Source organism: Macrobrachium rosenbergii, chromosome 14, assembly GCF_040412425.1.
Source record: "Macrobrachium rosenbergii isolate ZJJX-2024 chromosome 14, ASM4041242v1, whole genome shotgun sequence".
Lineage (NCBI taxonomy): Eukaryota > Metazoa > Arthropoda > Malacostraca > Decapoda > Palaemonidae > Macrobrachium > Macrobrachium rosenbergii.
This window is the reverse complement of record NC_089754.1, coordinates 6,824,449-6,850,829: the sequence shown is the minus strand read 5'-3', so window position 1 is coordinate 6,850,829 and position 26,381 is coordinate 6,824,449. Positions and strand designations below refer to the sequence as shown.

The following is a 26,381-nucleotide window of genomic DNA, read 5'->3' as shown; positions in this document are numbered from 1 at the left end:
GTCCTGAGTTCCTGTCCTTCGTTGGTTCGAGCCCACGGGACGGCGTACTTATTATCAACTAAAAATTTCTTCGGTAACATATATGAAAATATATTATTTCCGAGGTAGAGCGAATTGATATTAAAGGACGTTTGTAGCTTGATTGTATATGAATCACGGTGATGTGATAAAAGTCATAATATGGCTGGCGCATAAACAAACGCATTACGGTCAACATGGCAGAGGTGGTGGATATCGTCTCCAAAACGCAAAACACCTGAGTTCGACGGTGAGTTGATGGGAGCCGATATCCACTTATACCTCCTTGTGGCCGACTGGGTTAATGCGTCCCTGTAGTCCTGAGTTCCTGTCCTTCGTTGGTTCGAGCCCACGGACGGCGTAATTTATTATCAACTAAAAAAAAATTCCTTCGGTAACATATATGAAAATATATTATTTCCGAGGTAGAGCGAATTGATATTAAAGGACGTTTGTAGCTTTCTGATTGTATATGAATCACGGTGATGTGATAAAAGTCATAATATGGCTGGTGCGACAAACGCATTACACGGTCAACATGGCAGAGGTGGGTGGATATCGTCTCCAAATGCAAAACACCTGAGTTCGACGGGTGAGTTGATGGGAGCCGATATCCACTTATACCTCTCTTGTGGCCGACTGGGTTAATGCGTCCCTGTAGTCCTGAGTTCCTGTCCTTCGTTGGTTCGAGCCCACGGGACGGCGTACTTATTATCAACTAAAAATTCCCTTCGGTAACATATATGAAAATATATTATTTCCGAGGTAGAGCGAATTGATATTAAAGGACGTTTGTAGCTTTCTGATTGTATATGAATCACGGTGATGTGATAAAAAATATCATATATATATATATATATATATATATATATATATATATATATATATATATATATATATATATATATATATATATATATATATATATATATATATATATATATATATGTGTGTGTGTTTATGTACATATAAAAATTGACGTTTGTTTGGGATTTCTCTTGAATGTTACATTCATTTTGAAATCTCAATAGTATTAGAAAATGAGTTTACTTAGATGGGCCATTTATTTGGGAAATGTCTTTATATCTTTTTCAGATATTTTCTTTAAATACTGCGTTCATTTCAGAATTCACAACATTTTCATAAAAATGTATTTTCACTCAACGTGGACTTTATTTTGGATTTGTCTTGACAATAATCTGTTCACCTTGAATAACACAATTACCTGTCACAGATATTTGTAATGAGTATGAGTTTTATTCAGGTATGTCTTACTTTTCAGTATAACAGATATGTACCTTGATCGTCACATTTATCTTGGAATTTTCTGCTCTTTTATATTCACCTTGAATGTGATATTTATACAAGATTTTCCAGCAATTCTTTATTAGGATGGGCACGGTATTTCCTTGTTTTTAAAAATAATATTTTCCTTCAATGGAAATCAAAGTCTATATCACGAAAGTTTTCATCAAATATGGCCTTAACTAGGAAATTTCATACGTTTTAGTAATGGAAAATACCGTGAATGTTATATCCATTTGTGAACTTCCCACATTTATACGATGGAAACATCATTCACTTAGCATTGTCTTCCATCTCCCTACAACATTATTCAGAAATTTTATATATTTTTCAAAGCAATCATTCAGAAATTCTATATATCTATTTAAAACATTTAATCAGAAATATTATAATTTCTTAAAATGAATTGCTTTAAAGTATTTACAGAGATTTTATACCGTTCTTGCAAGCATTTACTCAGATTTTTTATCAGTTTCTTTATTGCTTCTATTCAGACATTTTATATTTCTTTAAAGCATTTATTCAGAAATTTTACGCATTTGTTCACATCGTTTACTCAGACATTTGATCCATTTCATAAATATTGTACATTCTTTGAAGCACTTGAGCCATTTAATTATAGTATTAATCATAGTTATATACATTTTTTAGACATTGATTTGGAAATTTTCTTTGAAGCATTTGTTCAGCAGTTCTGTTTTTTATGGATTTATTTAAAAAATGTATACATATCTTTAAAGCATTTGCTCGACATCTTATCCATTTTATCATGAAATTTATGTAGAACTTTTATACATTTCTTTAAAGCAGTTACTCTGACATTTTATCCCTTTTTATAGCATTTATCTAGAAATTTTAAATATTTATTTAAAGAATTTACTCTGAAGTTGTATCCTTTTTTTTATAGATAGCGTCTCTCTAGAAATTCTATCCATTTCTTTAAAGCATTTACTCTGACATTTTACCGTTTTTTATGGTATTTATCTAAAAATTTCGTGCATTTCTTTAAAGCATTTACTCGGACATTTCATTTACCTAGAAAATTTATAAATTTCTTTAAATCATTTACTCGGACATTTCATTGTTGCTTATGGCATTTGTCTAGAATAGTTATAAATTTCTTTAAATCATTTACTCGGACATTTTGTTCTTTTTTAATAGCATTTCTCAAGAAATTCCATTACATATCTTTCAAGCATTTACTCGGACATTTTATCGTTCTTATAGTGTTTATCTTTGAAATTTTATGCATTTCTTTCAGGCATTTGCTCGAACATTTTGTCCTTTTTGTTACAACATCTATCTGTAGGTACGTTTCTTTAAAGCATTTACTTAGACATTTTGTCTGTTTTTTTATAGCATTTATTTAGAGATTTTATATATTTCTTTAAAGCATTTACTTGGACATTTTGTCATTTTTATAGCATTCATCTAGAGATTTTATATATTTCTTTTAAAGCATTTACTTGGACATTTTGTCTTTTTATAGCATTCATCTAGAGATTTTATATATTTCTTTTAAAGCATTTACTTGGACATTTTGTCTTTTTATAGCATTCATCTAGAGATTTTATATATTTCTTTAAAGCACTTACTGATATTTTGCCTTTTTTCATAGCATTTATCTAGAGATTTTATATATTTCTTTAAAGCATTTACTTGGACCTTTTGTATTTTTTTCATAGCATTTATCTAGAGGTTTTATACATTTTTCAAGCATTTGCTTGGACATTTTATCTTTTTTTTATAACATCTGTTTAATAATTGAGTAAATTCCTTTAAAGTATTTACTCGGATATTTTGTCCTTTTTATAGCATTTATTTAGACATTTCATACATTTCTTTAAAGCATTAATTCAGGAATATTATAAAGTTCTTATATAACATATATTCAGAAACTTTATAAATTTCTTTAGAACCCTCGTTCAGAGGTTTTATATACATCCTCGAAATATTTCATTACAATTTTGACTGACCTCTTTTCAGCATGATGAGAAACATTCCTCACATGACCCCAAGTTCTTCCCTCACCTGATCTCCCCGGCATCCATTGCAGGTTCCTAGACACTGAATACTTTTCCTTGTGTCGTGGAAATTCTCTGTTGGTGAGGAAACTTACAGCCTCGTTTCCCTTCCAAATGCTTTCACATTTACTCAAATCTAGTTTTATGTCTAGTATATGCAGGTGAAGCCGTTTTTATATTTTGAAGATTTCTTTATCGCTGGATATGAATTATTAGGTTGTAAGCAGGAGGAATTTTTCCTTTAGTGGTATAATAATGTTTTTTTCTCCACCGAATTTTCGTCAAATGTTAATTATAACGTTGGATAAAAGTTCTGTTTAGGTAACATAAGACACTACAATTTATTATTACAGTAAACGTAGCAATAAAATATCTGAAAGAGTATATTGTAAATGAAGCACCATACTAGTGTTTTCTAAATTATCAAACATTCTAAGAAGTATTCGAATTAAAGGCTAATATGATCCCAACATCAACCATTCGTTACGGAATATTACCGCATCATCGCCAAGTAAGTGGAACTATGCACCGATCAGTCACACACCTGGTTGCGTGAACGACCTCTTGGAAATACATTATCCCTGACAACACAGTATATTATATCATATCATAATATAAGCCTTCCTTCTAATGCAGAAAAGTTTTAGCAAAAAATCACCGAGAGCTGACGGGCTTCTCATAAAATCGAGGTGAATTTGGACTTCTTACTTTCTTATGATAAAATCCCTCATGAAATTTCCATATTAGTGCAACAATATCTTAGAAGTCATGTTCAGCATCATTTTGCAAATAAAAACAAAATTTCTTAGAATATCTTCAGTCCTCTCATACAGTTTGGTTTTGCCAAGAGATGAAAAATTAATAAAATGTAAATTCACCTCAATATTAGCTGCATAATGAACGTTCGATAAAGAGAGCGCAAAGTAAGGTTATATCAGTTACAACAACTTATGCTTAAAGTATTCCTGGGGAACGGAAAAATTTGATATGAGCTCGAAAATCACGTTTTCATGAATTTCTGGAGAAATGTTTGCTCCATAAACAAATATATGTAAGAAGAGAGAGAGAGAGAGAGAGAGAGAGAGAGAGAGAGAGAGAGAGAGAGAGAGAGAGAGAGCAGTCAATCTCCTCATGCAAAATATAGATATGGAAGTTATTTGGTTAATGAGTCTCAGTAAAGAAGTCTATTTCATTTTTCTGTGTTGTCACGAAAAGCGTGTACATTGGAAATCACTTCACCTTTTGTGAAAAAGGAAAAAATTTCCAGAGTGATTATTGTTGTAAGTTTGTTTAGACCGGGCAAATGATTGATTTGGAATGGGACAATAAGCAATGAGGTTTATTGTCAGTTCACTGTATAAAGGCAAACCTTTCCAAGTGACCTTTTTAGAATCCGGTGCCTGAAAGAATCGATTGTTTTCAACAGACTAACGAGACGGCAGTCAACCTCAAGTGCTACATATCATCTCGAGGATCACCGTACCTGATTCTCCGACCCATCAAGGTCGAGCACGTACACCACGATCCTGAGATGTACGTCTTCTACGATGTGATCTCAGACAAGGAAGGTCAAGCTATCAAGGACCGTGCAAAGTCTCAGGTATGGTTTATGGCAACGCTATTCAGTTACATACATTTACTTTCGGGCCTCAGTCTGAGCCAGTCTCCCTTACAAGTTTTAGTAATTCTTCTTTTGCCAAGTAACGGCTCAACCCTCCTATTCTACATACATGCATACACATACACACACACACTTATATATATATACACATATATGTATATGTATATATATGAATATACATATATATATGTATGTGTTAAATATTCATATATATTTATATATGTATGTATGTATGTACATACAGGGTCTAACACAAGTTTAGGCAAATATTTCGGGAAATGAAAGGAAAGAGTAATTCTTAGCAGAAAATGTTCTATAAAGATTTACATTTTAAAGCTTCATTTGTTGGTGAGGGAAATTTTAAAATAACTGTTCATGATTAACTCTGCTCTCAGGCGAAGGAGGTTGTTAATGGAAGGTCGGAGTAGCCTGGGATGGGGATGGTGTATGCGTGTGCGTGTGTGTAAAGTGAACGAGTCAAGTGGATTGCTCCTCTTTTAATTATTTTTTTTCTTGCAAATAATCTAATTTGAATTATTAGTTTACAGCAGTACCATATGGCTTTACATATCAAGTAAGTAGTGTAAAGGTTGCTAGGCAACATTTATTTATGATTGCTGGATTCTAGTGCAGTCTGCCCTGCTGCCTCGTGACAGAATTGTTGAATCAGGAGTCATGATTAGCATATGCCTATGAGCGGTGTCAGATCAATACTTTTGATTGAGAATGAGACATTTTTAACAATATATAAATTTTAAATCTTTGATAGATGTCTAATGAATGAGCCTTTTGATGGAGGGGATATTCAGTTAGGCTTGCTTTTTTTTTTATTGGTGTCCAATGAATACCATTGATGGGGAGGAGAGGGTTTCAATGATGCATACATTATTTTGTTCAATACCTAAAAATACTTTTGATTGGGAGGTATTTTATTGACATCAACCTAAAAGCTCCATCCTTTTTCTTTACCACCCCACCCCTCACTACTCTGACATCCCATACACCATCTTACTCACCTGAGAGCAGTACTGATGATGAATGGTTATTTTAAATTTTCCCTCACCGTTAAACGAAGCCTTACAGTGCATATCTTTATAAAACATTTTCTTCTCAAAATTACTTATTCTTTCAATTTTGGAGATATTTGCATAAACTCATGTTACACACTTACTGTATATATATATATATATATATATATATATATATATATATATATATATATATATATATATATATACACACACACACACATATATATATATAATATATATATATATATATATATATATATATATATATATATATATATATATATATATATATATACACACACACACACACACACACACACATATATATATATATATATATATATATATATATATATATATATATATATATATATATATATATATATATGCATATGCATACATACATACATACACACACACACACAAACACACATATATATATATATATATATATATATATATATATATATATATATATATATATATATATATATATATATATATATATATATATATGTTACACAGATTTATTGCTTACCTTTTGCTAAAAAGTCGAGAAGTCCCATTGGTAGCTTGATAGTGACTGCATCAAAAAGGCTACTGGCAGTGCACATTTGTACATACACACACTCATGCTCTCTCTTTCAGGTCTACAGCGAAACAAGCATTACCCAAAATAATTTATCTGACAAAAATTTAACATAACTGGATTGCAAAAAACAAGAGATGAAATAAAATGGAATACTAATGTTCACCAACTGATCAAACATGTTAAAGATACTAATTATTCTCTTTAAAATCTTTTCCCACAATAAGTCAAAATAAGTCGAAGTCCAGTATTTTCCCAATGAGTACATTTTAACCTCTTCCTCAGCGAAACATCCGAAGAAGTCAAATAAAACCCTTATTAAACAAATGCATAAAAATAGAAATATGGGAATTCCTCCCATGTTACTTATAAAGAACACACAATGTATAAATGCTAAATTCAAGTGAGCTATATGTTAAATGAAAAAAACAACCTACAGTTTGGGAAATCTAAAATGTTTCCTACCTCCAATCAGCAATGTTTACATTCTTAATCGATAGGCCTCGAACCACAGACTCTTCACTGAAGACTTCTAATAATATTCGTTGTTGATCTTCGAATAACCATTTGTGTGATAACTAATCCCTTCACACCCTGGGACTCCACCCAAAAAAAACACACCTACGAACACATTTCCCGGAACCTAGACAGGATGCTCGTAAGACAACAACTAAACATTCTCTCAAGGTTCTTCCCAATTCCTTTAGCCACACTTATTAATAAAAAATCTAATGTGTATTGTAATTCATAAATTACTTGTGGCCTATGAGCTTTTCAGATGTTTGGCCACCACAAAGAAGTGCTGCCCCCAGCACTAGGGAGATAGCAATCATTAATTGCTAGATTCATGCATTAAATGGACAGTCACACCCCTGACAAACTGATCTTCAGGTGAGGGTTTACTCACATAATGTTTTCGTACACGAGAAATGCCCCACTTCATGAAGAGTGTGATGACAAAGGCCCGATTACTGATAAAGTAGTGATGAGGAGGTACTGATTCAGCACAGGGAAAGGCTCGTCTTCCAGCATTGGAGGAAGTGGTGGAATTGTGGTGATCATTCCCCTTAAAGGCGGCACCGGAACGACTTGATGTTCCCCATGAAAATGCTGCATGCAGATATGAGTAGTAGGGTTGAAGACACTCTTGGCCAGAACTCAAAACTTCAGCGTGACCAGTCTACATGCCGCATCGAAAAGGCGGGATTCAAGCAAAAGAAACGTATTCGATGAATTATGGCACTGGATGGACATCTCACATTCGTTACAGAACGCTGCGTTAAGAGTCTTCATAGAGGCCACCTTGTACTCATGTTGGAACATTCGAAAGTCACAGTCAGGAGGAGTCTGGTTATGTACTAACATCTTTTCACATCCTAACCAGTCAACCTTTACGAGCGTAAAGATACTACGGTCACAAATATATCTATCATGAACTAAACACACCCTGACTTATAATTAAGAGCCGAGGATTGAAACTGGTCCCCAAAAAGGTACATAGTCTCCTCACTATCCCATACTATTACCAAACCATTAAAACCACTAGGAAAAGGTTGTATGATATAACTATGAAACGATTTCAAGTTACTAACTGGAATTTCCACAAGCAACCCCTATCAGACACTTTTGCTTAAAATCCCATATTAGCAATACAAATTCTCCCCAGTAAAATTACCTGTGAACCATACAGATATGCTGCATCTCATTAAAGTCAATTTTAAAGATCCGAGAGGTAGAATATCTCCAAAATTTGCCCCTTAACAGCAGCAACCACTGCCTTAACCTGTATTTGAATTTCTGATAATATGGATTCCTCTTCTTTCTCAATATTCAACAAGGAAGTTTGACAAGAAGACAAAACTATTGTAACATCTAAGTCTCCCTACATCCTATCATCTGTGACCAATAACTCCTTTAAAGACGTCCTTAATGTCTCAAAACCCTCTCGTAATTTCTCATTACTATCTCGTAAAATCATCAAAGTTTTACCTTGGCTAGCTAATTCTGCCGATACCTGTTCAGTTTTCACCAAATTAGCAGTCGAAATTCTAGCAAGAATTCCTATGACCAGAATGGCTCCAATTAACAATGGCTCAGCCCTCTTACTCCTTCTAGAAGAAAGCTGAGAAGTCGAAGAACCTAAATTTGAAAGTCTTGTTAAAGTCTTCTTAATCTTATCCTGGACTCTCACAGCTGCAGCATTAAGTTCGGTTAGCCAACCCTGCAACGGATTCCTGGTAACTGAACTTTATTCTGGGATGCTTCAAGTTCATCACTTGCTGAACCTATATCCTCAAACCCTATACTCAAAGTTACCGAGTCAGACGACAACCATACATCATAGTCTTCTTCTGTAATAACACCTGGGCCTAACCTCACTACGGAATCCATGCCATGACCCCTGCCATGACCCCAAAGTCATGAGCAGACAAAACTTCAGCATCTAAAAAAACAAAAGATATAGAAGTTTATAAGTTATCAGATCCCGAAACAAGAAAAAAACAAACAAGCAAAGTAGAGAAACCCATATATCTATAAAACTCTATGGTATTTTGCATCTAATTTAACTAGTTTTCCTCTCTCAGACATTATTGCAACACACACAAAAAACTACTCCTAACTGCTGCACTTATGCAGAAAAAAACTGAAAAAAAGCTGAACTCAGACAATTAAAGATTTGTATAACACTACGGACAGACGTCCTCCCTAGTTAAAAAAGAACAAAACTAAAAATCACACACTTTTAAAACCCATTAAAAAAACAAAAGAGAGAGAAAAAAAAAATGATCAGAAACAACAGTAGGCTACAACATAGGAATTAACCCACACAATTCCCATTAAACTGTCTTTTTAATTTTAGATATATGTGTCAACCAAGACACTCCGTATTTTCTTCCTGAACAACAAGTCTATTCCCCTTGTTTACCTCTACAACCCGAAAAGGACCCTCAAATTTAGGATCTTGTTTATAATTCAACTGATTCATAACATTTATTTTCACAAAAACCCTATCTCCCACTGCAACTTGAACTCTATCTGGCTTTGAATTGCTCCTGTCAACCATATCCTGAGTTTTCAACTCAAGATTCTTAGCAAGAGATCAGCGATTAACTGTATCATCACCTGATGGAATAGGTAATAAATCGAACGCACCCTGCACTGGGTAGCCTATTTTCCCATTTACATAGCCCATTAGCTTCTGGTCTATAGGGAATAATAGTGACTTTCCGAATGCCCATTACATCCATAAGACACTCTAATGTCTTGTTCACATATTCTCTTACATTATCTGCAATCAGCACCTCAGGAACCCCATAATGACAAATATCCATTAAAGAATGTGACTGCCACCTCCTCCACTGTCTTATGTTTCAAAGGAAAAATCTCTACAAACCTAGTTAATTCATCCACAATCACCAACAGGTGCCTGTGGCCATAACTAGATTCACAGAATTTGGATAGTAGGTCCATATGGACCCTAGGAAATGGTCTACTGGGAATAGGAATGAACCGAATTTACAAGAAACGACCCTTGATGGCTTACATGCAAACAAACCGAACAACCTCTTACAAAGTCTTCCACTGACGCGAGCATTTCTCCCAAAAGAATTGTCTCTGTATATTATAATATGTTTTCTCAATACCCAAATGCGGATTGCCAGACCTACAGTGAACAATATCCAGAACCGTAGGTACTAAACTCCTAGGGACAACTATTTGCGCCGTATCACACTTATCCTCACTATTTCTCAGTCTGTATCTAATCTTCCTAACAAATTACCCTCTAATTCAAGACCTGCAAAAGGCAACTTATAACCCTTCCTAACTAAATCCCCTCTAAGAAATGCTTTTGTGTCTGCCAAAATCTCATCTTCATCCTGTTTAGATTCTACTAAACTAATATCCCAGTCTATGAAATCTCCAGATACATAACATACATGAGAACCATCCGAATCAGAAAAAACTTCTACTAAGGGCGTCTGCTACAAGATTATGTCTACCATCTATATAATTAAACTTGGCATCAAAATCCCTGATTGTCAAATGCCATATAGCTCTTTTAGGGGAAAGATCCGGCTTATTGAAAAGATCCAACAATGGCTTATGATCTGTAAGAACATCTACTTGATTGCCCATCAATAACATCTTCAAATGAACCAAACTAGACACTACAGCAAAGGTCTCCTTGTCCACTACCGACCATTGCCGTTATTACTACCTCGTGTCTTAAACTTCCTACTGTAAAATGCAATCGGGTGGAGTCTTCCATCGAACTTCTGCATAAGGCAGGCTCCTATACCATCGTGACTCTCATCTGTCAACAAAGGGAAATGACGTTCAAAATCAGGAAACTACAACACTGGGGATTAACTAAAGCATCCTTAATATTCTGAAAGGCTGACTGCTGTCCATCATCCCATACAAAGTGCACATCGTCCCTCAAGACATCTGTCAAAGGAAACGCTAAAGTAGAAAAACCTTCACAAACCTACGAAAAATTCAGCCATGCCCAAGAAAGACCGAATCTGTTCCTTATTCTTGGGAGTAGGAAAATCTAGAATTGCCCTAACTTTATCCTCATTCACACTAGTCCCCTTTAAAAATGACATGACCCAAATATACTATCTGCTTCTTCAGAAAATTACACTTAGCTAATTTTATCTTCCAACCCACTAACCTATGCCTCCTAAAAACTTCCCTAAGAACCTCTAAATGTTCCTCTACAGAATCAGTGGCAACTAAGATGTCATCCATATATACGAAAATGGATTTCCCTAACAAGCCATGCAAAACTGTATTCACAAGCCTAGTAAATGTTATAGGAAATGCCATATAGAAAACGCCATATACTTGCAACTCTCCCAGCTAAGCGGTACTTGCAAGTATCCTTCCATCAGATCATTTGAAGAATTAATATTCTTGCCCCCAATCTCGAAAAACAAATCTGGCAAACACGCCACATAGCGATCAGGGATGGTTTTCTCGTTCAACTTCCTAAAGTCCACCAAACCTGGACTAAACCATCCTTCTTAGGCACTGCTAACAATGTAAAATTAAAAGGCGAGGAACTGGGCCTAACAGTGCCTTCCTCCTCCCACTTATTAACCTCTCGCTCTACCTATTCTCTAATCTTAAAAGGAATCCTATATAAGGGGACAAAAATAGGCTTTGTCTTAACATCTAAATGAACCTTGTGTTCTAACACATTTGTTACCCCTTTAAGTGTGACCATTTCCGCAAACTCAGCCAGAAAATCTTCCACACCCTCAATATATTCTTAAAAACCAGCATTGGCTAAATTATCCCTCATTGTCTCCTTGCCTGTAACTCTGCTTCTGAAAATTCACACGTGTCCCCGACAATGGCAACTGAATTATCTCCATCAACCCAGTCAACAAAATCGACCGCATAAGTACCCTTCTGATAGTTCTGAACTGAATCATTGCAGTTTAGCAACTCCACCCAAGTATCCCCTGAACTTGATACATTGCTTATAGAAACCATACACACTACCCCCTTCAACTTTTCGCTACACTCATCCACACACACCTGTCTGGGTTTATGTACACCTTTCACTCGAACTTTCACCACAGAAACCATACCAGGACCAAGAACCACATCATCCAACAAAACCCCCTTATAACACTTCCTACCCACAGAAACGTTCAGAATCCACCTGCAAATCCTCATGTACACCCAATTCATTATCATCAATCCACTGTATTTATATCCATTTCCTCGTAAGGTTCAAAAACACCAGGTACTCCAACAGTTATACCACATACCCAGTCATATGAACCGAGATTTTGTGTCGCCAGCCCTCGTATAACCAAAATTCGTTCTGTAAAAGTTCTACCCTCAAGAGATAAACACACATTTACATAGCCCAAAACCCTTAACCTATTTGCTTGCACATCACATACTGTCTCTTTAGCAGGCCTCAAAGAACGATTGGAAAACATCGATCAGAACAACTCATAATTCATCAAATTAATAGAGGCACCTGTATCTATACAGATATTCACATCAACCCCATACACAGACCCTTTTACCACTGGCTTCGGCTCTGAGGGCTCACCCAGAAGTCCTATATCACAAGGAACAACCCCTTTTATCTCTTCCCTTTCTGCTGCTTGGTCCTCCAAAAATTTTGTTGGCCCCTAGAGTCTCCCGAAAAGCCCCCTCAAGGAGTTCTCCTACCTGCCAGACCAGCACTCTTTGGCGTGCTTGTAGACTCATTCTGTTTAAGAAGCAGGCAAAACTGCCAACTGTGATATGCAAACTTGCAAGTGCCACAATATTTCACCCTACAAAACTTCTTAGTATGGCCCTGCCTATTACAATTATAACAACACCCCTGAGATCCTGAACTTCAAAAAGTGATGACTCCAGCACCGCTGTCCGATAACTCCTTTATCTAAACTAAGGAAGCCTTTTGCTTCATTGAAAGCTTCTGCCCCATCCGTTATTTTCTTGGTGATTAAAAAACTCGACACCCCCTCTATAAAGATTTTGAGGGAAACTGGAAGAACGCCATCAACCAGCCCAGGAAAAGGCTGTATTTCAGTGTTTACGGATGTAAATTTGTGCAACATTGTCATCTTATCCTTATCTTTGTTAGCCTCTGCCATAATATCTGAACGGATAATCCTCCAAGATCCAAGAACTAGACCTGATCTCAATTTCATATAACTCCCCAAAGGTAGAAAGAGAAAGGAAAAAAAAATAAAAAAAGAAGTTAAAAATTAAGCATACCTCCAACACTAATGCAAATGTGAACCATTAAATCAAATTCTAAACGCCAAAATGCGAACAATAAAAAAAAAAAATTCTAAACGCTGTCGCGATCGATAACTAGAAATTTTCTTGAACACTTGAAATACTTCAATCCAACCTCAATAGAAAACGGGCTCACAGAGAGAACGGGATATCAGCTTCAAGCCAACCCAGGACCAAAACGAGAGAGCACTCTCAATGACACCATAAAATCGTCACCGTTCCCTAATGAAAGTTCCATCCACCGCCTTCGTGATGTAACCACAAAGCAACAGAACTCTCCCTTAATTAGCCCACATTACAAGTAACTAACAAGAGAATAAAACCACTGTAACACTCACTAACCCCATATCACTACAATGGCAGCAAAATAGGCTACATAGCTAACCTGAAAGATAAACACAATTCACCTCTTGATCTTTTTGAAAGCACACACTCAACACTCGCGACACAAGAACAACCAATGTAACTGACTTGATAATGCAGTGCGGTCACGTTTGTCTGTAAAAAACTCCCTCTGTCAGCAAAGAGGCACGTATACCAGCCAAAAAGCAAAAAGGCACACTCTAATTCCTACAAATCTCAATTTCCTTGTAAGATAAATCTCTTTAGAGCGTACCAAAACACGAAATTATACCCAAGTGTAGTTCCCGCTGACCACCAAAATATCTGTTACACAGTCGAGAGTAGATCTCATTGCTTACCTTCTGCTAAAAAAGTCAAGAAGTCCCATCTATTGGAAGCCTGATAGTGACCACATCAAAAAGGCTACTGGCAATGCACATCTGTACATACACACACTCATTCTCTCTCTCTTTCAGGTCTACAGCGAAACAAGCATTACCCAAAATAATTTATTTGACAAAAATCTAACATAACTGGATTGCAAGAAACAAGAGATGAAATAAAATGGAATACTAATGTTCACTAATTGATCAAACATGTTAAAGATACTAATTATTCTCTTTAAAATCTTTTCCCATAATAGGTCAAAATAAGCCGAAGTCCAGTATATTCCCAACGAGTATATTTTAACCTCTTCCTCAGTGAAACATCTGAAGAAGTCAAATAAAACCCTTATTAAACAAATGCATAAAATAAAGATATGGGAATTCCTCCCATGTTAGTTATAAAGTACAAACAATGTAAAAATGCTAAATTCAAGTGAGATATATGTTAAAGGAAAAGAACAATCTATAATTTGAGAACTTTAAAATGTTTCCTACATCCAAACAGCAATGTTCACAATTCTTAATCGACAGGTCTCGAACTACAGAATCTTCACTGAAGACTTCTAATAATATTCAGTGTTGATCTTCGAATGATTATTTGTGGGATAACTAATCCCTTCACGCCCTGGGACTCCACCCAAAAAAAAAGAAAAAGAAAAAAACACACACCTACGAACGCATTTTCCGGAACCTGGACATTTCCGGCGAACTCACTCACAGTCTTGTTGTGAGGCAGGGATGTCCTCATGTCTCAAGAATACCTGACATATTTAACATGTATACAGTTTTATTAATCAGGATGCACGTCAGACAACAGCTAAAAATTCTCTCAAGGTTCTTCCCAATGCCTTTAGCCACACTTATTAATAAAAAATCTACTGTGTATTGCAATTCATAAAGTGCTTGTGATCTATGAGCTTTTCACACACACACATACACACACACATATATATATACAAGCAAATTCCACAGGAAAAATTTTTCCTGTGAGGTTCGCTTATACACTGAAGTCACGTGCATCTACTGTGATTTTTAAGCACACACACACACACACATATATATATATATATATATATATATATATATATATATATATATATATATATATATATATATATATATATATATGTATACTAGCTGACCAAACCGGCACTGCCCAGGAAAACTCTGAATAACAACCAATAAACTCGCTCTCTTTCTCACTCCACGCCCTCTCTCTCCCTCTCTCTCCCTCTCTCTCTCTCTCTTTCTCATCCCAACAACCCTGCTACTCTCTCTCTCACTTCCTTTCCATCTCACTCTCTCTTCTTTCTCACACTCTCTCACTTTCCTGTTAAGATAGTTGCTTCAGTTACATTGCCCAATAGTTTTGACATTTTATATTTCACCCCTTCTCACCCCCCCAATTCCTTTTGGGGCAATAACTTGGACTTGAAGGGTATCAGGAGTATCACTATTCCTCTCAGCAAATTTGAAAACTATTAATTAGACACTAACATCTGTCATTTTCGGTTATTTTTACATGTCACCCCCTTCCCACTCCTTCTCACCATTTCTTCCTGTCAAAGCTGAACTTCAACTTAAAGGGTATCGGGAGTGTCCCTATTTGTCTCAGCGACCTCGAAAACTATGGATTAGACACCAATATCTGTCTTTTTTGGTTAATTTTACATGTCAACCCCTTCCCACCCCTTCTGATCCCACTCACTTCCTATTAAGGCTGAACTTGGACTTAAAGGGCATCGGGAGAGTCATTATTCATCTCAGCATCCTCAAAAACTATGGATTAGACACTAATACCTGTCTTTTTCGGTTATTTTTACATGTCATGCACTTCCCACCCCCTTCCCACCCTTCTCACCTGACCATCCTATCGGAGCTGAACTTGGACTTAAATGACACCGGGAGTGACACTATTCATCTCAGAGACCTCAAAACTATGGATTAGCCACTAATATCTGTCTTTTTCAGTTATTTTTACATGTCACCCCCCTTCACACCCCCTTTTCACCGCACCTTCCTATCACAGTTGAACTTGGACTTAAAGGTCATCGGGAGTGTTACTATTCATCTCAGTGATATAAAAACTATGGATTAGATGTTAATATCTCTTGTTTTTGGTTATTTTTGCATGCCAACCCCTTCCCACACTCTTTTGGTGCCAGTGATGCCTTACTCCCACAGTATTCTTTCCCAGATAGTAAGTCATATCTATACCAAGTTTGGTTGTAATTGCTCAATGTGCTTCAAAATTATGCTGAACATACACACACACATACACATACATACATACATACATCTATATATATATATATATATATATATATATATATATATATATATATATATAATCAACATAAATGGCAATATAAAACAACTATGAGGACTGTTCTGTTCCATCTCTATGAAAATAGATCTGAATTTCAGATATGTTTATTTATGTATATGTATGAACTGAAATACTCTAGCTTAACTTCAGTCCATCGTGTGTCTGTGTGATCGAATAATACCACGGGTGTTCGGAATTCCTTGCTTGTTCTTCATTTGGATTTAATCTTTGTAGTAACAAGTCTATTATAAAAGTGTGAGGAAGTCGAGAAGTTAAATCAAGAGGATACTGTGGATATTACAAATGTATATATATATATATATATATATATATATATATATATATATATATATATATATATATATATATATATATATATATATATATATATATATATACGAAGCTTTACTAACTCAAAATTAAACACAATAGGTAATTAAAAATGGCGCCTTGTGGCTGTCATAATTTACAGTTGGCGAGGTCGGGTGTTTTATCACACACTGGCGCAGTGGAGCTGCGGGTCTCCCAGACGGCTTGGTTGGGAAACACAAGTCATTCGTACTTTCCAACGATAGCCAAGCGTATTTCAGCCATCACTGGACTACTTGTCTTTGAGGATGAAGGTGGCTTATATGCCGGGGAACCGTTACAGGTAAGATATCCAGAGGAGGTAATTGCAAAAATTTATTTCACTAAATTTGAAAAGTAGATAATAATTTATTGCACTAATTTTTGAATTAGAGAAAATGCTTCCTGTCATAAAGGGAGACAAATATTATTAGAGGGTGCTTTTTTTTTTTAGATTATCTTTACCATTGACTTCTTATTATGAATTTGATTGTTAGTCGGCTGCTTTTATGAAAAAAAAGCACCTTACCTCAAAAAAAATTTGCTACAGAAGGTTTCTCAACTGTTTATTTTAGTATCAGGTGGGCTTAATAACATACCAAAAGTCTACCACAATCTGACCATGTAAGAGGTATTATTTTCAAGATGGCACCGATTAGTCCCAAAATCGCCAAAATATCCATTGCTCCTTAATTATCCATCCTCGAGGAGTAATTTTGCTGTCTAACCCTATGTTTTGGTGTCTGGGAATCTGCTTTGGTTGTTAAAAATGTTATATGATAACATAATTGTTAAATTTAAGATACAATTTGCTTTTGTGACTTTTTATCAACACTGTTTACCGACTTTATTCATAAATGATCTTTACTTTCGAATTTTTTATTCATTTAACGACACTATTTACTAATGACCTTTATTTTTCGTGGACATCTATTGGTGGACAGATGTCTCAGTAACCTGATTTTGTCGGATATGGTGAAGGATAATCCACAGTTTGAGTCAATGGTAGATCAGGTGGAAGAAATATACTCAGCCCTAGTGACAAAGGAAATTTATTTTGGAGAGTGCTGTAACATCAGATATACTAGGGGACCCAAGGGCAGGCCTAAATTTTTTGTTGCATAACTGTATGTAGACTGATAATCTAGAGGTCTGCTCAAAAATTTCTCTTGCCAACATGCTGAAAATTTCATTTGAAGCAGCGTACCCTAAAGAAATTTACCTTAAAAATCCACCGATCACGATATTATGTTTTGTTGTATATTGCACCCATTGGGCATGATAACACATTATTTGAGTATAAATCTATGTTTTTTGGTAAAAAAATTCATTGGAAATGTTTAGGAAACTGTAGCTTTGTCGGCAATCTTGGAATCCAAGGTGGCCGACAATGAAATCTGAATTTTCTAAATAATTTTTGTCAAATGATCCGTAAAAGTTGTTTTTGTCAACTACTTTTCTGTTTCATCAGAACTAAAATGATATGAATAGATGAAGTAATTGCTCCTGATCATAGATTAGCAGCTCTTTGAATTATTGTAACAGGACTGATATGACACAGAGCATCTTATACATGAAAGGTGATTTTCAATATCAGTACTTTACAAATCTTCTAAACATACTGTCATATCTTTTCTTTGTTCTTCATATGTAATGATGTTATGTGAAAAGTGAACATAGTTTTCTATGATCAAACAAGAAATTTTAGTTATTACTTGAAGCATTTGTATGTATTCACCTTGGAATACAAGCCGTTTTATAAGAGTTTACACTCTTTATTGATTGACTGCCAAAATATTAATTTCATGCATTCAGTTAGCATTAATCACAAGTTATCTAACAGTTAGATTCAATATTTTTCAGGGTTAATGATGCAAAATGGATTCTAATACTCGTAAACGCAAACTTTCAAACACAGACTATTCTCTGTGCATCCTGTGCCAGAGATCAGGAAGCGAAACACTCCATAATGTGACAGAAAAAGGATTACCATCATTGCAATATGCTGTTGGTAACAGGAAAGATGACATAGCAACGAGATTTAAAAAATGAGGTGAATAGTTATGATTTTATCCAGAAGAACCCTAAATATCATGGATAATGTAAAAAGTTATATACTAAAAAAAACTGTTAACCAGAAACCTCGAACACAAGACGAAAGTCCCACCAATAAAGATATTTCAGATGTAGAGCCTTGTGATAGTATTACTACAAAGCGTCGAAGCTCCGATAATCTAAGGATAAATTACAAAGAAGAATACTTTATTTGTGGTAAAATGGGTCACATAAATTATCACTTGTTGAAACAGTAAATTTCCAGGAAACAAAAAAGCTTAATGACGAAGTGATGCTACACAGGATCCAAGGGTTTGGGGATAGTTGCTTTGATATGGTGGCTAATAATTTCCGGTACCACAGGAATTGCTTCTTTAAATGTAGAACTCTAACCTCATCGTCAGAACCAAGAACAAATCTTACTGACAATGAAAATAATTGGTTGCTAAAGTGCATAAATGACCAACTAAGTGAAGATCCTGAGAGTATCATCTTGATGAGTGTGTTGCGCTTAAAATACCGTGACTGGCTTCTTGAAAATGGACAGTTGCATACTATAAATGTTCTATAATCAAACAACAACTTGAGTCTTATTATAAGACACATGGTCAGAAAGTTATCATTGTACCCCAACAAGGAAAGTCTTCTACAATGTTCTTCGACTATGACAATAAATTATTTGATGGGAAAGATAAGACAGTAAGAAGATGACCACCATTCTGATTATGATCAAGAAGATGATAGTGATAATGTTGAATGTAGCGCATCACTAAGTAACAACAGAATACTTTATCATGCTTCTAAAATTATACAAGAGGAATTAAAGGAGGAATAAAAAAGAATCAGGATTATGAGGCAAACTGAAGATCTTAAATATTCAAATCTCTTATGAAACAGCATCCAGATTTACACCAACGTTACTCTACAATTTTTTGGCATGGTCAGTAACAGACCATCATTTGTTAGAAGATGGTTCAGACAAAGTCGAGCTTGAAGATGTTAAGAGGGAGAAAGTCCTCAATCTGGCTTAAGATGTTTTTGCTGCAGTTATAAGAGGTATGCCATTACCTAAGCATTTTGGGACAACTTTGCATATAATGAAGCAGACTAGGAGCAAGGCGGTAGTAACTATGTTGAATAGATTTGGTAACTGTGCCAGTTATCAGGACACCCAACGGTACATTACATTTATAGCTGAATCAATTGATGGTGATGGCATTTTCATCTCATGTAACATTGACAACGGTCTCGGTTATAATGAGGAGCAGTTGGATGCAATCACATCATATATGAACTGCATCCAGAAGATTGCTGATGCCATTGGGGAACAAGACATGCAATAAATCAGAGATGCACATGCAAATCTGCTGACAAGTGTCCAAAGAATAAGAGAACTTCAGAGGTTTGATGAATCATTAGAAGGGCACCCTACAGCACAGCTTTGGTTAATGTATACTGAAATGGTTCTGATCTTCAAGAGATATACTGAAGCTGAAAGAGCTGGTAAATGGCAAGAGCCTCTTGATGAAGTAGGACAACTGTTGCCATATATGGCTTGTGCTGGCTATACAAAGTACGTAGCATGTATTCCTCACTATTTGCATGTAATGAGAACCTTACCAGAAGAGCTTACTGCAGAATTCTGCAAGGGTCACTTTACAATGCATGAAGCCAAAGGTTATTCTAAAGGCATTTGGACAGATATGGCCCTTGAAAGGACATATAACAAAGAGGCAAAGACACAACTCTTTAAAGGCATTACCCAGAAAGAAGCAACAAGGGAGAAATACTTGAAAGCATTCCCAGGACTTACAGCTACATCTGAGGAGACGAAATCTATGGTACACATGACAAAAGATACAGTCGCTGAAAACTATCCAGGATCTGTTCAGGCACAAAAAGATCGAGAAGCTGTTATTCTTATCAAACAGCTGATTACCCATAATCTCATTAATCGATTCACCTCCGCATCTTCTGATTTACTGAATACTGCAACTGGAGGAAAATGCAACTCAACGGATCCAATTTATACAAAACAAAAAGGAACTGAGGCATTAGCAATAGGCGAGATATTCGGAACACAAATGCATCAGTAAAACTTAAAACCTTTTGATGTAAAAAGTAATAAATCTGGCAAATTTGCGACATTAGCAAAGTTATATAAAGAACAGAACAACAATTGTTCGGAACTTGCCTTCTTGTGTAGTGTCGTCGCCGATGCATTTCGCTATGAATGGACAGAGTATCCAACCTCGCTCCTTGAACCAAATGATGATGGTCACAGTTACAAATCAGAATGCATTGCAGCAGTTAAGAATCAACTGGGCAATTCTTGGATTAAAGGAGACATTTCCCACATGAGGAAACTTACGTAGTTATGCTTGTGGATGCCACGGCATTCATTCACAGTCATCAAGATAAAGGATATACCACATTCAGTAATATGTCGAGGAGATATATTCAGAAGTTGATGGAGTCGAAACCCAAAAAATGCGATATGGTGCATATCGTAGGAGATTGTTATGACAAAGATACGAATCTGAAGATATCTGAGCGAAACCGAAGGCAAAGGAAGCAGGGGCTAGTCGTGCATATGAGGTTCATGAAACTTTGAAAATACCATTATGGAAATCATTCATCTCCAATGTTAAAAATAAAGCAGCAATTGAAAAATTCCTGGAAACTTCTTGGAGAAAGACTCCCGAATTTATTCCTGATAATGTCTCACTGGTTCTAGGAGGGCTGAATAACACACGGTCTTAATGCATCGAGGTGAAATCCAAATGCTTCCTGACCTTCTATATGATGAACATGAATAAGCTGACGCACGCTTATTTGCTCATCTGGCTTACTGTGTTAGCGATCATGGCTATACTCGTTCCCTTATTCAGGTACAGACACTGATGTCATTGTTCTGGCAATCTACCATAGCATTAGCATTCCAAGTCTGAGAGAACTCTGGATAAAAAAGGATGCATCTTGCCTTGTCACAAAATTGCCTTGATGTTGGGTAAGAAGAACATAACACCTGAACAGGCCACATCATCATTTCTCTGTGGATATGTAATAAGTGGTTGCGATACTGTAAGTTTTCCTTATGGTAAAGGCAAGAGAAAGGCTTTCAAGGTAGCTATGTCATCAACAGAGATGACGACTCTTCTGGACCGCAATGGGTTTGAAGTGACTGACGAAGTAAAACAATCATGCCGGACGTTCTTCTTGAGGTTATATGGAAAACATGATTGAACGCTGAATGGAGCAAGAGCACACATATATAGCACAACTCACGGAGATCTGCGGCATCTTCCTTCTACAGAAGATGATGCCCCGTAGGGGGCTAGTGCCATCAGTGCACCTCATGCGGTGCACTGTAGACATTACTTAAGGTTCTTTGCAGCGTCCCTTCAGCCCCAAGCTGCAACCCCTTTAATTCCTTTTACTATACCTCCATTCGTATTTTCTTTCTTCCATCTTATTTGCCACCTCTCCTAACAATTGATTTATAGTGCAACTGCGAGGTTTTCTTCCTGTTACACCTTTCAAACCTTTTTACTGTCAGTTTCCGTTTCAGCGCTGAATGACCTCATAGGTCCCAGGGCTTGGCCTTTGGCCTAAATTCTATTCTGTTCCATTCTTACGGAAGATGCATTCTATCAGCGTGCTCTTCAAGCTTTATATCAACTTTCTTGTTATCAACTTTTTATATACATATCAGCTTGTAGCTCTTTTATGGGACTGCCTAACCCAACATTGTTTGGTCCAACAATGATAGATGGGAAACTTGTGCCATTAATGATGGACCAGTCACCTAGACCTCCAGAGGTGGCTTGCAGCCGCTGCTGCAAATGGATCAAAAGCAGATGTCTTAGGAAGTGCACATGCGTTGTTGCATGTGTCAAGTGTACGGTTGGGTGTAAATGCGGTGGGAAACCGGAAAAGTGTGCTCGAACTGATTTGGCTTTAGAAGGTGACTGACTAATTTAGGATTGCTGTGGCATCAGATGATTTTCTTACATTGTTAATGTGATTTAATTTAGTAATTTCATTCTAAATGTTACATCCTCACATGTGGTAGAACCATGGTTGCCCCAGTAGACAACGGCAATAATGATTGCTTAAAGTGTAAGCTATGTCCTGTAATATTTTCCATTTCTGTATAATGTCAATGTACATAAGAAATATCAGTCTTTCCTATCAATATGCAAGTGATATAAAAAAAAGAAGATAATATTGATCAGATTTTTGGAAAGTAAAAATCTGAATATATAATCCATCAAGGTTAGTGTGTAAAAATTATTTAGACTTATTAAAACTAGAAAATATTTTTTCTTTCATCTGTATGTTGCTTCATGGATTATGTTTTTGTGATTTTTACTTTTATCATTTAGGCATTCTAAAATTCAAAGGTGCTACAAAATAATTTATTAATTAATGGCCTAACTTTATATTATAATGGATATTGAAAGCATATGTTTAGCCACTAAAATGTCTGGTAATGTTGTGACAAAATAAATTGTGAAAAGTTTTGTGTTGCTGAAACTGAAAATAACACTTTTATGAGTAACAGGACTAAATATGAATAAATTTTGATATAAGTGTCCAAATAGGTAAAAGTTTTAAACATTAGTAGCTATTGATTCTTTTTATGTCCATTTACCATTGATGGAAAGGATTTTTGGCTTATATTAACAACTTTTATTTGTCATTGCTTAAAAAAGGCATTTGACGATATCGATGATTGAGGGCCGCCATCTTGTATTCCAAGATAAGGGTAACTAAAACGTAACTAAAAATGTTTTCAAACGATTTTTCAACATCAAAAACATATACTTAGCCACAAAAAATATTGTTTTATGTTGACTAAGTACGGAGTTACAGCAAAAAACACAGTTGTTGTTTTCGGATCCTATTTTCAAGTGGGCACACTATTTCAAATGGAATTTTCAATATGTTTGCAAGAGAGATATCCGAGCAGACCTCTGGATTGTCAGTCTAGAGACATTAAAATAACCAAAAAATGAGGTCTGATCTTGTGCCAAAATTATGATGGGCTACTCCGAAAAATATGGCCTTTTTGGCCTTGTGGGTCTCCTAGTAATATGTTGATCCAGATAAAAAACATGATTAATACAAAGAAGGCAGAACTTAGCACAAGGTCAAAAACCAGCCAGCTGTGGATAAACTATCAGAGAATACTTCAAACTGCAAGAATGATGATCAGAGCAGATCGCACAAGATTTTGGATGATGTACTTGAGTGCAGCATCAGATTGCCTATCGATATCTGCTGCTGCTGGACACTACAACTACCTGAAATCTGCATATTTCTATGTCCAAGAAATGTCCCAACTCAGGGTTAGACATACTGATTTTCTTGGGGTTTTCATGTGATCCGCTGCAGCAACCAATGCTGGGCAGGCCTCAGCTCTGATCTTGTGACTGAGCAGACACTGATGAGGTCCCTAAAGAGTAGAGGAGGCTTAATTCATGGAAGTGGAATGAGCGAAGAAATGTGTACAATAGTGCCATGCAGAAATTCAACGACCTAAACTAAACAACAATTGAACAACATCGAGAATCAACAGAAGCAAGGATAAAACGAGATCACTCAGACCTGAAAAAGATAAAGGAAAAACTCTCTGCATGCAAGCGGTTTTCTCCAGACCCATCTTTGAGAAACATCATTACTGGTGTAGTTGCTGAAGATGTGAATGTTCATGAGTTTGAGATTTTTGGGAATGAGATTATCAAAAAAATGGCTGGAAGACCTATTTTTGGGACCTCATTCAAACGGAAAGATCGAGCAAAAACCCTTGCAGATTAATCCACCATTAAACTTGGGTAAGGCCGAACTATCGATCCTGCTTTGCTGCTTCAAAGGTTTCTGGTTCTGTCAAAAACCCTAGAACTTTCACTGAAAGATGTTATGAGTTCTGAGTTCAGCCCATTCCCTACAACTCTATTTGAAGCCAAAAAAATTTTCCGAAAAGTTGACAGACCCCAACTAGCTCATGCAGTTGCTGAATATTCAAGCAAGAAGTCAAAGGATGCTGTTGTGGATTTTATTCCATGTACTGAACTTTATGTACTTGATGGTGGCTCAGTGATCCATAGATTGCCATGGAAAAAAGGTGACAGTTATGGTGCTATTGCACAAAAACTAATATACGCTGACCTTACCATGTGACATTATAGAAAAACAACCATAGTTTTTGATGGCTAAAGTGGTCCTTCCATTAAAGACAATACACATCAGCGGCAGTGAAAAAAGACACCCGACCATCAACTTCAATGCGGATGCTGTGTTTGATGGAAAAAAGGAAGACATCCTTACCAGGCCTAACTGATCTTGTGACTGAAGAACTACAGAAAAAGGGCTGTTCTGTAATTAATGCAGTAGGAGATGCAGACTTGGATATTATCAAGGCTGCAATCGAGGCATCACGATGGCAGACCACAACCTTGATAGGGGAGGATGCAGACTTGCTCAGTCTTCTCCTCTACTATGTTGAGGTAAGCAATAAGGGCCTCTGTTTTCGTTCTGACAGGTCTACAGTTCCTAAGGTGTATAATATTAGTAAAATAAAATAAGTTCTCCGTAGTGAAATGTGTTCTTAGTTGCTCTGTCTCCATGCATATACAGGATGTGACACAACCTCCCACGTTTTCAGTGTTGGTAAAAAAATCAGTGTTTCAGAAACTTGAGAATGGCGAATCAACCACTCAGACATGTGCAAAAGCATTTCTGCTCCCAAATCAAGCTAACAGTGTCATAGAGGACCTTGGGAACAAGGCAATGGCAGTTCTGTTTGGTGGCAACAGTACTGATTCACTTTCACCTTTGTGTTACAATATTTTGATAAAAAAATTGTCTCTGCCAAGTCATTTGTTACCCCAGAATGCCTCCCAACCACCAGGTCCTCAAAAAAATATCATAGCTTTAGAGTGTATTACCAGATCATGGTGTAGACTGGAAACGAAAGTGACATGAATATACAGGGTGTTTCGAAATTAGAGGGCGCCCCCCCCCCGCCTCTACAGCATAAACTAAAATTGATATGGACAAAAACAAAAGTAATTCAGAACAGGTATTTATTTAAGTTTCTCTCTGAGTATTTAATATTTTGTGTGGCCTCCATCTGCCTGTACCACAGCCTGCATTCTTGAGGGCTATGATTTCAGCAAATCACAAAAAAGCTGAGATTCAAACTCCATTTCCCTGAGCACTCCGGTCACCTTTCTTCACAGGTCGTCGAGGCTTGGTATACCATCATAGTTCACTGTGCGCGCTTCAACACTATCCTTTAAAATACTACCAATGTTTTCACACACATTAAGGTCAGGGGAGCTATCTGGAAATTCACTTGATGAGAAAAAATCGATACCACTGTTTCGAAGCAGCTCCTGTGTCTGAAGAGCCTTGAAACATGGTGTCTTATCATGCAAAAATGTGACTTCTTCAACAGATAACACATTTTCAGGATCTCTGAGGAAAGGAAGTACTCCACCAGTAAGCACAGTTTCTCTGAAGTATTTGCCATTCCATGACTGTCC

The 26,381-nt window shown here is 36.2% G+C and overlaps 1 protein-coding gene across 1 annotated transcript in view; it reads left to right on the top strand.

Moving 5' to 3' along the window:
• The window catches only part of LOC136845480 (prolyl 4-hydroxylase subunit alpha-1-like), a 91,300-nt gene that overhangs the window by 55,274 nt on the left and 9,645 nt on the right, over positions 1-26,381 (top strand). Inside the window, exons 8-9 of the mRNA XM_067115653.1 lie at positions 4,774-4,947; positions 16,898-17,077. Coding sequence (XP_066971754.1) covers positions 4,774-4,947; positions 16,898-17,077 — 354 coding nt within the window. The remainder of the gene's footprint in view (positions 1-4,773; positions 4,948-16,897; positions 17,078-26,381) is intronic.